Source organism: Pleurodeles waltl, chromosome 2_2, assembly GCF_031143425.1.
Source record: "Pleurodeles waltl isolate 20211129_DDA chromosome 2_2, aPleWal1.hap1.20221129, whole genome shotgun sequence".
Classification (NCBI taxonomy): Eukaryota; Metazoa; Chordata; class Amphibia; order Caudata; family Salamandridae; genus Pleurodeles; species Pleurodeles waltl.
In genome coordinates this window covers 475,915,778-475,931,862 of record NC_090439.1, presented here as the reverse complement: position 1 = coordinate 475,931,862, position 16,085 = coordinate 475,915,778, and the positions used below count along the sequence as shown (strand labels likewise).

The 16,085-nt window shown below is 45.8% G+C and overlaps 1 protein-coding gene across 2 annotated transcripts in view; it reads right to left on the bottom strand.

The window, feature by feature from the left end:
* METTL4 (methyltransferase 4, N6-adenosine) overlaps positions 1-16,085 on the bottom strand; it is a 196,835-nt gene that overhangs the window by 65,208 nt on the left and 115,542 nt on the right. Inside the window, exons 5-7 of one of the 2 annotated variants that reach the window (XM_069219970.1) lie at positions 7,649-7,823; positions 1,906-2,012; positions 1,639-1,730 (exon numbers count right to left, since the gene is read on the bottom strand). In XM_069219970.1, the coding sequence (XP_069076071.1) occupies positions 1,639-1,730; positions 1,906-2,012; positions 7,649-7,823 (374 nt within the window). The remainder of the gene's footprint in view (positions 1-1,638; positions 1,731-1,905; positions 2,013-7,648; positions 7,824-16,085) is intronic. The other variant, XM_069219971.1, reaches the window with a different exon arrangement.

The following is a 16,085-nucleotide window of genomic DNA, read 5'->3' as shown; positions in this document are numbered from 1 at the left end:
GGAAACACTATCATCTACTCACCAATTCCACAAATTAACCATAACTGTGAACAAGTACTCTGTTATAAGGTTCAGTTTACAGCTAATCTCCTGTGGTTTATTGTCATTGATTTCCTTCCACGGTATTCAGTCGCTACTGTTGTCTCATCTGCTAGATGAGTTATGATAGGATCTTGGCCATTTCAAGCAAAAGATGCCATCACAGGTTGTGTGTCTGCTGCAGTACTAGCCAACCTCCTAAGCGGATACACAACTCATGGCTGAGAAGGGAAGACTTTGCATAACTTCAAGTTAAAATAGCACAAGTGAACTCAACGTAACTGCTAGGTTAGGGGGAAAAGATTCGTTTCTGACGGGGACAGAGTCCATTATCCAGGAATGTTGGGCCCCAGTTACCAGAAAGCAGATTCCACTCCACAGTGAAAAAAAGACCTGGGGTGGAGTGCAAGGTCCACCCATCATCATGAGGTGGGAACAGCCGCTCACAATAGATGTTCAGCAGAACTGCTTTCTGAAGGACAAACTCGGTGGGAGGCTGCAAGGTGACCAATTAGATACAGATAAAGGAGAGTTAGATGCAAGGGTGTGTTTATTAAACACGAGGTAACGTCAGCCTCGCCCTGCGTGATGCAGCTTCACTCTCGAACTTAAGCAGACGTTAGTCCAATTAAAAGTAACATTTTTTCAGCTTTTTCTCTACCGCTGATACGCTGCCTTTCAGTTTATTTCAAGGATCCTGCTACAATGTGCCAGGTGGTTACACCCAGCACCCACAATCTTTCTTGGGGCTGTGGGCTAACCCGCAACTTTTTCCTTCTTTTTGGACTTTCAAAACAAAACTTTGTTCGCAACGCCACAGAACATTTACATTTACTGCAATACGACTATGAAAGCGTGCTAGGCAAACCTACAAACAAAATGTCACAAGTTTGTGCCAACTATCGGTCTGCAAGGGAAGATAGTGACTGCTGTTGGTGAATCTGTGTCGCTCCTACGTGGCCTGCTGCAAAACTGATGGCTTAGAAACCACAAGACGGCCCGCTTATGTGAAATGGAGACATAGCAGAGACACCCCAGTGTGATTAACTCCCAAAACAGAGCCTGTTTCCACAACTGCAGCAGTGATGGGCTGTGAGAGGTATATCCGGATACCTGTGCCGGCTAGCGAGCACGAGTCTGGTGGCAAAGACCTTCAACATGAGCACGTGTTGCGAGTGATTAACCTTCTCTCGCTAAACTCGTGTGTGGTACATCAGGCCCTCCTGAAAGGGCTTGTGTGACCGGATTTTATTTCCCACCGGGGAGAAGAGCGTTTCATTAAACAGATCACAGGTAATTTGGCGCATCCGGGAAGCTTAGCTTCGTCAAATGCCAAAAGTAGATGAGCAAATAAACGCGCTGAAAAAACGCAGGCAGGGCTCTGATCCGTTCTGATTTGTTGTGCGCATCAGCAGAAGCCATTTGTTGGCTTGCCAATTCATATGAAAAAAGGGCATTGAGAAAATGATAAAATAATATTCACGGCTCGGCTGAGCGTTCTGAACGACGGCAAGCATCCCCCCTCCCACGTAAATCACCCCCCCCCCCAATAAAACACAGACCCCCCCACCCCAAATCCACATACACACAAGCACCTACCAGCGAGAGGAGGCTTGTGGGAATGAAGGGTGCAGGGGATGCTGACAATTAGCTTGTGGTCCGGAATTGGGGTATGGTCCTCGTCCGACTGTCTTTTTAGCCCAACAGGAAGCAACGGAGAAAGACGAGAGAGGGAGCGTTAGAGTGAGTGAGGCAGGCTGCTAGTTACTGAAAACAGTGTTCGTGAAGAAGCCACCTGCAGGGGGCGTGAGATGGCGGAGAGCCAGGCTGAATGTATCGCGATATCGGGCCCTGGAGAAGACCTACCTGGGTGCGGACTTTGCTGCTGCGCGGAGCCTGCCAAGTACAAGAACTTCGTAGGGTTTCTTATGGGTGGATTCCAAGGGAAATACGAACTCCCCAGATCTGGTAATCTGCCAACAAGAAGCGAAATCGAATGAAAATACATGTGGGTGTTCGATGCTCAGCTATCTGCAGCAGCTGTGACTTCGCAGGCTTTGTATAAATATTTCTCAAAGTCTGCTTTTATCAGCTCAAATGCCTACATGTTAGGGTGATTAGTCTTTTTTTTACAACTTCTGCAAGATTTTAGTAGAAAGGAACAATATGGTAGAAGGTGACCTCGGATGTCTGACGCTGAGGGTGTGTAACAGACCGAGACCTGCTAGCCACGCCACGAGACAGGACTGGGCAGAGGGGAAGGTAGAGAACTGGGTGAAGGGTAGGGAGGAGATGAGGTGCACTGAGAGAAGAGGAGAAGTAAAGAAAGAGTGATGAGGTTGATGGTGAGGTAAGAGAGAGAGCAGTGATACAAACTGGTACCGATAGGATTAGTGAGGTAGAGAGAAATATTAGGAAATATAAGTTGAAAGAGAGGTGAGATAAAGATGGCGAGCTGAACAGGCAAAGAAGTAAAGAGAGTGAGAGCGAGAGAAGGGAATGGCAGAAAAAAACAGTAAATGAAGTGAGTAAGCAAGAATGGAGTAGGACAGTGAGAGAGGTGAGGTAGAGCAACGTAGGCAGAAAAAGAGAGCAGAGGTGGAGAAGAGATACACTGAATGACTGGTAAGAGAAATTGAGATATTAATTAGAAAGAGGAGGGGAGAGAAATAAAGTAGTGTTACGTGAGGTAGAGAGAGAAATTAGGTGGAGAGGGCTTAGGCAGAGTGTGGTGAGGTAAAGGGTGGGATATAGAAAGCGGAGGTACAGAAAGATGGAGCAAGTTAAAGGGTGAGTGTTCAAAATGGCCCTTTCTGCAAGGTCTCCCCAAACTTTCTGCCTTCTTCCTCCTCTTTTTTCGGATCTTGTTTTTGTTGGCTTCAGGACTCATTGCGCTTTACCACTGCTAACCAGTGGTAAAGTGCATGTGCTCTCTGCTTAAAGCATGGAAACATTGGCTTATCCACAATTGGCATACATAATTTACTTATGAGTCTCTAGCAAAGTGCACTACCTGTGCCCAGGGATTGTAAATAAGACGCTATTAGAGGGCCTGCAGCACTGATTGTGCCACCTACTTATGAAGCTCTTCAACATGTCTCAGACCTGCCATTGCAGAGCCTGTCTGTGCAGTTTTAAACTGCCATGTCGACCTGACAAGTTAACTCTCTTGCCAGGCCCAAACCTTCCTTTTTTAGACATATGTCACCTCTAAGGTAGCCCTGTTAGAAACGGGGTCTCTAGTTGGCAGTCAGCTTACACCCTGTCCAAGTAGGGACCCTTACTCTAGTCAGGGTAAGGTAGTCACACTCCTAAAATAATCCCTGCTCATCCCCTTGGTAGCTTGGCACAAGCAGTCAGGCTTATCCCAGAGACAATGTGTCAAGCCTGTGCCCAGATACAGTAACACAGTGAAAACAGTACAAATGGACACCACACCAGTTTAGAAAAATAGCCAATATTTATCTAAGTGAAACAAGACCAAAACGACAAATATCTAACATACACAAACAATTATATGAATTTTTAAAGATTAAGTCGCAATAAGGCGCTTAGAAACACAATTGCTCCAACAGGCGCTATCACGGCATCGTGACAGAGTTGTTCCCAACAGTCATATGCCACTCGCGAGGAAGTGTGGCGCCGGTCACAGAGTCGCACAGATCCCGGGTACAGTACCTTAGAAACAAGGCAGAGTCAAAGACGTAGCATGAAGTCGGGGGGAGTGAGGCACTGCCAAAGCCGATGTGGCGTCAGTTCCATGCCACTACGCAGGAGGTAAGGTGCTGGTTGATTATGGAGGTGAGGCATCGGTTCCTTATGGAGGCAGCGGAGGTGAGGCAGTGTCGGAGGCGAGGCATCAGTTCCTGACGATGCGGCAGGGTCAATGAGTCTAGCGGGGCAAGACGCAGTGAGGCAACTTCCCAGGGTTGCAGTCACACCAGAGGGCAACAGGGCCGCGGCGGAGTCAGGTGCCACGGACATCAGTGACACAGCACTTGGGACTCACAATGTCACGGGACTTCAGAAGCGCTGCAGCAGCGTCGAGCCAGCAGCGTCGGTCACTGCACTTCTGCAGGAACCATGGCTTGGGTTGCAGACAGCGGCACGGAGTCGGGCAGTAGCACTGGTTCTGGTCTCGTCCGGAGTCGATGTGCCAAGTTCTTCTTGTTTTTAGGCCAGCTTTCACTCCCAAGGGCCCTGGAACTGTAGTGGGCACCACCTGGCGAGTCAGGGTTCTCAACACAAGAACTCAGAGGCTGGTAGGTAAAGTCTTTGCTGTCCCTGAGACTTCTTAACAGGAGGCAAGATCAGTCCAAGCCCTTGGAGAAACTTCACAAGCAGGATACACAGCAAAGTCCAGTCTTTGTCCTCTCCAAAGCAGAAGCAACAACTGCAGGCCAACCCAGCAAAGCACACACAGCTAAGGGGGCAGTACTCCTCCTCACAGCTCTTTAGCTCTTCTCCTTGGCAGAGTCTCCTCTTGATCCAGAAGTGTTCTAAAAGTCTGGGGTTTTGGGTCCACTACCTATGCTGATTTCTGCCTTTGAAGTAGGTAAACTTCAAAGGCAAGTCTCTGTTGTTCACAAGATCCTGCCGTGCCCAGGCCTGGCTCCAGATGCACTTCAGGGGGGTGGAGGCAGCATTGGGAGAGAACAGGCACACCCCTAGCCAGGTGTCAGTGACAACTCCTCACACCACTCTAGCTCAGGAAGACCCATCAGCCAGTTGATGGGTCATCAGGATATGCAGGGCACCTCTCAGCTCTCTTTGTGTGACTGTCTACAGTGTATGTTTGACCAGCCCCTGTCAGTCTAAACTAGACGTTGATTCCACAAGCAGGCAGAGGCACAGTATGGTTGAGCAAGAAAATGTCCACATACTAAAAGTGGCATTTTCAAACAAGCAACTAAAAAACCCTCTTTACTAAAAAATGTATTTTTAAACTGTGAGTTCAGAGACCCCAAACCCCACATCTCTATCTGCCCCCAATGGGATATTATACTTGAGTTATTTCAGGTCAATCCTGATGTTACCCTATGGGAGAGATAGGTCTTGCAATAGTGAAAACCGAATTTGGAAGTATTTCCCTATCAGAACATGTAAAACACACCAGAACATGTCCTACCTTTTAAATACACTGCACCCTATCCATGGGGCTACCTTTGGCCTACATTAGGGGTACCTTACATGTACTAACCAGGAAGGTTTGGGCCTGGCAAGTGGGTGCACTTGCCCGGTCGACATGGCAGTTCAAAACCACACACACACACAGACACTGCAGTGGCAGGTCTAAGACATGTTTACCGGGCTACTCGAGGGTGGCACAATCAGTGCTGCAGGACCACTAGTAGCATTTGATGTACAGGCTCTGGGCACACTATACTAGGGACTTACTAGCAAATCAAATATGCAAATCATGGATAACCAATCATAATCACAATTTACACAGGGAGCACTTGCACTTTAGCACTAGTCAGCAGTTGTAAAGTGCCCGGAGTACCAAAACTAGCAAAAACGATATCCAGCACAGAGTCAAAATTACAGGAGGCAGAACCAAAAAGGCAGGGAGTACCACGTCAGGGATGCCAGGTCTAACAAGGCCCTAGACAGCCCAAGGGCAGTGTGTAATGTATTTAAAAAGTAGGACATGTACTTTAAATGTTTTACATGTCCTAAGAGTGAAAACCTCTTAACTTTGTTTTTCACTATTGCAAGGCCTATCTCTTCCATATAACATTGGTATTGCCTTATTATACTTTACAATTGTAATTTCTAATTGGAAAGAGGTGAGAACTCCAAGTTTGGCATCTCTGGAATCTCAATTTAAAATCACAACTTATGGAGGAGTCAGATTTTAAATTGTAATTCTGAAACTTTTAGAAAGTTGTCATTTTTCTTACTTTAGCCAAATAGTGCTTTCTGCCTGTCTCTAATACACATCTGGGGTGGGGTGGCAGCTGAGTTTGTGCATTCCCTCTAGACAGCCACACACAAAGATAGCTTAGGTGTAACTATTGGGCCATTCTGGGCAGGATGGAAGGGAGGGGCTGTCACCTGCACATGGATAGGCAGTGTCCTGTTCCCACACAAAGGACTGCATACCCCGTAGTGAGTCTGGAGCCAGGGCGGGAAGGGCAGGGTCTTCGAAGTCTCCCCCACTTCAAGGCACAACTGGGTAAAAGTACTGAACCTCTGATACCACCACTTCAGTACACTTCGGGACTTTTGGAGACTCTGCCAGGAAGAAGGACTGCTGGGCTGCTGAGAAGACTGTCACTCTGCTGGACTCTGCTTGACTCCTGCTCTGCTGTGCTAATCTGCTGCTCTCCTTGCCTGGTAGTGAGAATGACTGGACCTGCATCTCTCCAACCCAGAACCAAAATGACTCCAGGGATTGCAGACTTGCCTCCTGTTCATCTGAAGCCTCAGGGGCACCTGCAATAGCACCTGGAGTCTTCCCACTGTGAGTCTTGCCGTGCCAAGTGGTGCCAATCCAGTCCTGGGCCCTTGGAAGTGGGTATAAAGTGCTGGGACAGCACCGACACATCGCCCCTGTTGTATGGATCAGAACCGGTGCATCACCTCTACTGCAGGGATCAACTCCAACGCATCACTGCTGCTGCAAGGCGCATCACCTTCAGAACTGCCACACCTCAGAGCCACCGCATCGCCGCAACTATGTGAGGAAAATCGATGCATCTCTTCTGCTGTGGGGATCAACTCCGACGCATCGCCCTCTGATCCACGCACTGTGATATCACCAAATTTCCACTACTGCTTGGGGAATATTGACGTATCTCCATCACTGCATGGGGAAAATCGATACATCTCCTCTGCTGCTGGGACTGACACCAGCGCATCGCCTCCTCTATTCCCCGCTTCTTGATCAACGCAATCACGATTAAGATACTGTTGTTCAGCGGGCCTCAATGGGTCCCTGTAGCCGGCCCACACTCCAATGCGGTTGGCCTGAACTGTTGACTTTGTCCTGGTCCAGCCCAACCAGATATCCCAAGTAAGCCCTTCTAAGCGCTACTCTACTGTTTATTGTTTAAAAATTCATAACCCAAGTTCTACTTATTGGATCTTTGTCGTTTTTATCTTTTTTTATTTATTAAATTAAGTTCTATTTCACAAACCTGATGTGGATTATTTTTGTGTGGTATTTTCACAGTTTTACTGTTTGAAGTGTTGCACTTTACACATTGTTTCCTAAGTTAAGCCTGACTGATCTGTGCAAGCTACCATAGGGTGACAACAGGTTCACCCAGGCTGTGTTTGTGACTTACCCTGACTAGGACTGTGGTTCCTGCTTAGACAGGGTGCATACCTCTGCCAACCAGAAATCCAATTTCTAACAGTGAGGTAAAGAGAGATAAGGGTATGGAAGAGGTGAGGTAGAAGGATTGGAGATTCAGGGAGGTGAGATGGCATTAACTGTAATGTATAGAGAGATGGGTAGAGACGGCTGAGGTAGAATTTATCGTAAAAGAACAAAAAAAATCAACTACATAAACTGCATTTTATGTTATTTCTGGAAAAAAATATTTTAGAAAAAGTAACCCAAATAGACTCTCGATACCAAGTGAGGTGTCTGACAACTTACTTTCACCCAGTGCCATTCCGCAAGAGGTTTCACTGACCACTCCGGGTACAATTCGTCTTTCACGAATCGAAGGTGCTTTTGTCGATTTGTGACCCAAGTAATCACAAGGCAACCTGGCGCTGCCAGCGCAGGGACAGGCAACTGTCTGATATGCCACGAAGGTAAGTAGTCGTATCTAGATAAAGACAGAAAATATATCAGCGAACATAGGATTGGGCACCGAAACTAGAGTGGTGCTCTCGCTAATGCGAAAAAACATGTACTTCAACAAACATTGTTGGCAACAATTTGAAAAGCGAAACAACATTGCCATCAAGTGGACAAATCGGCTTCTGCAGTTTGAGGGGGAATTACTTTTTTCAGCTACTTTGTTTTTTTAATCACTGAATTCGAGCCCATTTAACATTTAGTAAAAAGAGGCACACGTACTTCAGTGGAACCCGCATTATTACTTTTAGAAGTCATTTTTGATAAATGGGAGGAGAAATGATTTTGTTCAATGACAACAGATATCGATCTAAAAGCAAATAATTGCCCCAAGTAAATTCACCCCTTTCCTCGTAGTATCACTGCCGCAGATATCAGCAATTAAATTAAACTTTGCACTGCCACATATAGATAGCGGCATATCGCGGAATCATAATTATAAGCATAAACTCTGGTATATTTGTATAAAGGTAGCTGGCCATTAGAGTGGTGGAGGAAGAAGCCCCACCAACTTTGGGCCGCCGCCCTGAATGTCTGTGTACCTCCTGCACACACACAGCAGGAGGCGGCGCCAAAACTCTACAGCCTGGAAGAAACTGTGCATGTGTGATGGCCCAAGTAGCTCATCACACATGAAGAGTTTTTTTGTTTGTTTTAGGAGAGGGCACACTAAAAGCCCTGTTTTAGAGAAGCGGCTAAAACTCTCAGAACACTGTATGCATATTATATATATATATATATATATATATATATATATATATATATATATATATATATATATAGAGAGAGAGAGAGAGAGAGAGAGAGAGAGAGAGAGAGATAGAGAGATATATAGAGAGAGAGCGAGAGATATATATATAGAGAGAGAGAGATACACACACACACACACACACACTCTAGTGGTTATACTTTGCTAACTTCAGCTTGCTTCTGTCTGGAAAGTTTTGGGGTGATCTGTCAAGCGGGGGACATGAAAAGGGGGTGTCCCAAAACACATTTTTCCCATTCATTTTTTCATAAGCCCTTTAGACACGCCTACAGCCCAAATCACTGAAAGGAATTACACCAAATTTGGCACAAAACTAGATTTTGTGTCGCAGATCACACTTTTTGTGATTTGGCGCCAATCCGTACAGTAATTTTGGAGAAATTTAAAGCCAAAAATATAGATATATAGGGAAGTAGCTACTCTGCAGATCCACCGCTCGTAGATCTGCAGATCAACACGCCACAGGAAGCATCTGATTGGCTACCCGCAACCTGAGAAAAATGTTGCACCGCCATTTTCTTTTCTCGGTAAACAGTCCCCGGGGCTGAAATGTGGGGGGCAATTGAGTTGATGGGGTCAGGGTACAGGTCCCCTGACCCTATGGTGGTGATATAGCTGTGGTGATGGGACAAATAATGCCTTTGAAATGCGGAAAATGATTTTTAGTTGACGCTTTGCGAGATCCGCAGATCCACCCAAGGGGCCCAGCACGGCCCGGTGTGAATCCGTGGATGGATCCGCGTAGCTCGGAAAATTAAAAAAAATAAAATAAAAAAAAAGAGTAAATTCTACTAGAGACACTCTCACATTCAGCATAACACACAGAGAGACACTCTCACACCCAGTCTGACATGCAGGCAGACACTGTCACACCCACTCTCACACCTACTCTCACACCTACAGAGATGCTGTTACATCCACTGTCACATGTACACAGACACTCTTACACTTACTCTCACACTCAGAGAGACATTCTCACACCCACCCTCGCATCAAGGCAGACATTGTCGCACCCCCTCTCACACCCAGACACTCACGCTCAGTATCGCACTGATATACAGACTTCACATGTAGTGTCAAACCCAGAGACGTACTCGGACACTCACACCCAGGCTGCTATTCTCGCACTCAGTCTAATATCCAGGCAGACACTGTTACAAGCACTCTCACACCTACACACAGTCTCACACTCAGAGAGACACTCTCACACCCACCCTTGCATCCAAAAAAGTGTTTTTTTCCCTTTACCAGATCCACAGAGCCATTCGCAGATCCGAGCAAGATTTGAAAAAAAAGAAGTACATAAATAGAAATATATATGTATACGGGTAATAGATTGACTCTGAAAAGAGCTTTTGTTTGTACGATGTGTAGGTGATTACTACCCATGATAGAGGATACAGTCTCTCAAGTTATGCAGGAAAAGTTTGTTGCCTTTTCTCCATTAGGTGATCTCAGCCATTTCTGTATACACCCTCCATATCAAATTGTGAGTTTTTGTGGTATATAGAACTCATGTTATGGTCCCTGAGGAATGCAGAAACAGTTTTATTGACATATTTCCTTGATTTCTCTATTTGTGGGCAGAAATGAGTTGACCAGTTCCACTTCTGCCTTAGGCAAATGTTTGAAAAAAACCAAGGCAGGGTGTGGGAAGAGTGTCATTCATTTCCCAAAGGGTTCATTCATTAGGATTTCCAAACCAACTCCTGTGACTACACCTAGGGCACTGCCACCACAGTATACAATCATAAGGTCTGGATATTGGCAATCCTTAATAGTTTCAACCAAAGGAAGTAATTGATGTCACTTTAACCCTCTCTGGCCAATCCAAGTAATAGCCACATTAGACAAACCTAGGTCCCTGTCAATACCATTTCTTTTTGCACTCTCTCTGGCCCAAAACACAAAGCTGTGACCCCCAATCCACACTCTGAGCATCTTGGAGGTAATACAGACTTTGGCAGTCTTTTTTGAAGACCGCAAAAGCCACGGGTGCCAGAAGACCACTGGTGCTGGCGGTCTTCCACCCACCATATCACAGGTACTGCCAGATTTCCACCACAATTTGTGCGGAAATCCAGCAGTAGTCATGCTCGGGGTGGAGGTGCTCTGGCAGTTCCACCACCTGCCCCTCCAGTAGGATACTGCCCGCCGTATTATGAGCCATAATACGGCCTGGCGGTGCCCCACTGGTGGGGCGCTGCCGGCGGTGGAAGTGCCCCTTCCCTGCAGGACGACCTTCTCCCAGGAACAGGAAAGGTGATCGTTCGACAGGGGAGGCGAGTGGGAGGATGGTGGGTGTTGTGTGTGAATGTGTGAGTGTGTGGTGTCTGTATGAATGTGTGTATGCATGGTTGTATGCATGTCTGAATGTAAGTGTGTATGCGTGTGAGTATGCATGTTTGAATGCATGTATGTATGCTGTTGTGAATGCATGTGCGTATGCTGTTGTGAATGTGTGTATGTAAGTGTAGGTGAATGGGTGTATGCGTGGTGCGTGTGGGTGTTTGTGCGCATGTATGCAGGAACGGGGGTTGGGGGTGGTGGGAGGGGGACACTGTGGCTGAAGGGGAGGCGGGGTAGTGGAAGGGGGTGCTGTAGCTATGGGGGGGAGTGGGAGGGGTCTAGTGCTTGCTGGGGGGGGGTCATCTACCGGTGACATGGAAGAAATTCCCTGTCACCGGTAGCCTTTCCGCCATTGTTTTTGTGGCGGTTCTACAGCCGCGGAAACCGTTGTGGAAAGCCAGCTCCTAATACCACCGGCGGTCTTCTGTGGACCACCGGGTAGGAGATGATCATCTCCTGCCCGGCGGTTCCAACGGCCATGGTAGTATAAGTGGAGATGTGGCGGGTTGGCCCACTCATAATGTGGTGGTCAGCAACGCCAGCCTATTGGTGGTGGGACCGCACATTTATCCTGGGGGTCAAAAGACAGCCATGGTCAAAATGACCACCCATGTGTCTCAACAACAGAATTCAACATCAATCATGCCTTCTCCCAACATTACCATTACAACAGGAAATGAAAGCCAGTAAGATGAACCAAACAGGTAATTTCAAGGTACATTAACCCACCTATCTGCGTAGTACGAGTTAGTCTTATTCATCCAATTCTTAGGAGGTTGCCGCGTCAGATTCCTCTGATCTAAGGTATTGACACCTTGTCTCTGCTGATGTATGCTGCTTCAGGAATTGTTGCAACTGTTTCGGATCCCCAAAAATAATCGCCTTCTTGTCAAATGTTACCCACAGGCACACAGGGTAGAGCGTACTATACTCCAGCTGTAGGTGGGTGCGTTCACCCACAAAAATGTTAGAAAAAGTCTCTCGCCCCATAAGATCCACAAGGAGTCACTTCACAAACCTTTCTATGTTGTCGATGTTTGTGGACTCTGCCAGTCCCACAATTCAGAGGTTACTGCAATATGACCTGGCTTTAAGGTCCTCCGTCTTTGACTTCAGCACAAGTATCACCTTCTACATTTGTTTTTGTGTTGCTGACGCGGTGATCTGCTCGTCCTCCGGTATGTGCCTTTCAACCATGTCTAGACACTCAGTGCGTTTGTCGGGGCATTCCGACATGCAGTCCATTCAAAACATCAGTGCATCTATCTTACCATTTACTTTATTAAGATTGTGCTGCATTGCTGTCAGGATCAGTCACAGTTTAGGGCTCGCTGCTGGTTCCACTTTGTCCTGCCCGGACTCTGCAGGCCCATTATTCTCACAAGTTTTGGACATCTTTCATATGTCAAACTGTAATTTAGGTTGTGATTTGTCAGTGTAGCCCATGATGCATAGAGTTTCAAGTAGGCTTTTGTGCCAGGCCACCAGGATCTACGGGAGTTGTATGTGAAAATCCGTACAGCAGGTCAAGCATCAGCCAAGCAACAACATCAAAGTGAAGCAATATTCCACTGTGTTCATGGCCTGGTCACCCCCAAAAACATGACACCATAGGACCAGAGATGGAGCAGGCAGGCTACCCCCTCAGGGGGGCACGCAGTCACACACTATTCTTGGAGGGCCCCCTCCCTGGGGTCTTTTGCGCAGCTCCTAGTGTCTTCCATGCAGGGTTCCCATTTCAGGCTTTGGGTGTACCCTACTGCAGTCTGTTGCTCCTCAAAGTCGCTCCCTGAGCTATTAGGGCCAGGGGGGCAGGAACCACACCTCTCCTCAGGCCAGTGATCCCCAGGCTACTCCCAATAAAAGACCAAGTTCAGCTTTGTTCAGCACTCTGGTAAGTATGCTTGTGGGGGTCTCAGGCTCATTCAGCGAAAGGCATTTTAGTCCTCCCTCCTCACAGCTAGTAGGCACACTTAGAATTAGAGAGCCCCGCTCCTGCATGCCAGCTACCTGGCTGAATGACTAGCCCCGAACACCAGGAGTGGGATCAGGGGGCTCAGTGCCCCTGCCTGTCCAGGTGGGCCCCCATCAATCCTCTCAGAAGTTGTCTTCAGGGCACCTGGTCAGGCATTATAACTTGGGCTCATATGAAAGCACGAATATTTATGTTAGCAAAATGCTTATCCAGTACTTCATGTTCAAATCTCCAACATTGACAGAACACAAAACAGTGTTTGGAGGACCCAATAAACATGGTCATGTTTACATCAAATATTGTATGAGTGATGGTGAGCCTTAACAATGGTGTTGTGACACATCTTAAACTGTCTATTCCACATTTTATTAAGCAACACTATGCTGCTCACCAAGAAGTTTTGGGAGTCAATGATGCCTGGAAGAAGGTGCGATGAAAGAGATGGAGACATTAATGCAGACGTTTACATTGTATTGTCCAGGTCTCCAGCAAGGAAGTCCAAGTTGCATAGAATTACATTGGTCACTGAATATGAAGCCATCTCCTTTCAACCACTGAAAAAAGTGAGATGCCTTTCTAGGCATTTTGTAGTTGCTTCATTAATGCATGATTATAAGGTTGTTTTCAAGTATTTTGAACAAGAGGAAATTGAGAATTACCTATTTGCTAAACCGCACAACAAGCTGCTTGGTTCAAATGATTATATTTTCTGTGGAGCTCTAAATGAAATTTTGAGTGAATCTGCATATTTGTCCAAGATATTTCAGAAAAGCTCTTTGACCAGTGCTGAAGCTGTACAGTATGCAAGTGCGGTCAAATTAAGAAGCAGTATTTGGGTGGAACTGTATTTGGAGCAGCACAGTCAAAGATACGTTGCCTTTTATAGTGAACACAAAGAGCTTAACAATAGGTATGTTTGGTCTTTTGCTTCATTTCTTTGTGACCATTCACAAAAAAAGGTTCCCTGAAGATGAAGTGAATGAAAGGATAGGTTTTCAACTCCAGGAAAAAATACACAATCACATTTTGATTTCGGGACTGAGAATGTGCAACTCTTGTTGAAAAATATAAAAAGCTCCTTGTCCTGGGTGATTGTGAAACCTCTAATGATAGTGTTCAACAGTACAGGGCGTACAAGTATATTTTGACAGAACATGTGAATGGTGGGTTGTTTACAACCTTTCAAGACATGGTAAATTTAACCAGGGAAAATGCTGTTCACTATAATGTGGTCTCAGCTTGCTGATATATGTGCAGCTTTCCAGGTGTCAAGTGAAGAGTGAATGGGGATTCAGCCTCATGAACAGTATCAAGACAAAATGAACAAACATCCTAGAGGAGTAGAACCTCAATAGATTGATGAGGACAAAGGTATAACTCTTAAAATGACAAGTTGACCGTGATTGACTTTAAAGAGTGGAAAACATGGACAGATGAAGCAAACCTGTCAAGGGCAGATAGACACTTGACTTATCTGTCCTTGACTCACAGCTGCCAAAGTAGCATGGGTCCACATATTTTGTTCACTCTGCCTCTTGGGAAGGTTGCAATAAAACTATTAATCAGTAATTTGTGCAGGAGATTCTAACTCTCCATAATTATGCAGTTGATCTTTTGATGCAGTTGATCTTGTATAGTTTCCCAAAACCTGGGTGATGAACAGTGGTTCTATTTAAAAGTATTGAAAGTAAACATTTATAATGGTATGACCTTATTTGGAGTCCTGAAACTAGAATGTTAAAGCCCTACTCAAGTAAATAATTCAAGCTGTCATGGAGGTGGATGTGTAGCTACATCACAAATGAACTCCACTGAAACTAAGGGCCACATGTAGCAAACTCCGAGATTGCGACTCGGAAATTGCGAGTCTGTCTGACTTGCAATTTCCGAGTCGCAATCTCGGATGCAGAACGGTGTCTCAGACACCGTCTGCGACTCGCTATGGGGTCGCAAAGACCCACCTCATCAATATTAATGAGGTGGGTCGCATTTTGCGACCCCATAGCGAGTCCCTGCACTCACAGGGATGGTGGCCTGCTGAAGTCAGCAGACCTCCATGTCTGTGACTGCTTTTTAAATAAAGCAGTTTTTTTTTTTTCATTTTGCAGCCCGTTTTCCTTAAAGGAAAACGAGTTGCAAAATTAAAAAAATACCGAAACCATTTGGTTTAGTTTTTTCAGTGTAGGCAGTGGTCCATTGGACCACTGCCTGCTCTGAAAAAACATTCTGGGCAACATTCACAAAGGGGAAGGGGTCCCATGGGGACCCCTTCCCATTTGCGAATGAGTTACCACCAGTGTGACACTGGTGGTAACTGCGAGTTGCTTTGCGACCGCATTCGCGGTCACAAAGCAATTCTGAATTGCGATGCAAGTCTCAAATAGGAAGGGAACACCCCTTCCTATTTGCAAGTCGCATTCACAAATTGCGAGTCGGTACTGACTCGCAATTTGTGAATGTGCATCACGTTAGGCCATTTGCATGGCGCAAACTGCGATTTTCGCAGTTTGCACCATGCAAATGGCTTCCTACATCTGGCCCTAAATGTGTTAAAATGCCCCTTATTGTGTGTTCAGTTTCAAACAAAACTTTGGAGTGGTAATGCCATGACATTTGGTAGATTATGCACCTACGTGGTAAAATGTTGAATGTCTTCGTCACACTCAACCTTGACTGCAGTGCAGAGGCACACTCAATTGCCGCACGCAGAGTTAAATAAATTAGAGGAAACATGTAGGAAGCTGGCTCTGTATATACTATATCAAAATGAGATATAGTGTGCACTGAGTCCAGGGGTTGCCCAGAGGCTTGACAGAGGCAAAAATAGATAATACTAATGCTCTATTTGTGGTAGTGTGGTTGAGAAGTTAGTCATATCAGAGGATAGTGTTAAGCACTTGTTTTACACACACAAGCAATAGAAGAAACACACACTCAATGACTTAACTCCAGACCAATAGGATTTTATATAGAAAAATAAGCTTTGTTAATTTATTTCTAGAACCACAAGATTCAGTTTGCAGGTAAGTACATAAAATGTAAGGTACCTTGCATAGAATCAGATTTTGAATGGAATCAACAATATATACAGTTTTCTTTAAAATGGCAAAAAGCTATTTCAAAAGTGGGCACTGTGC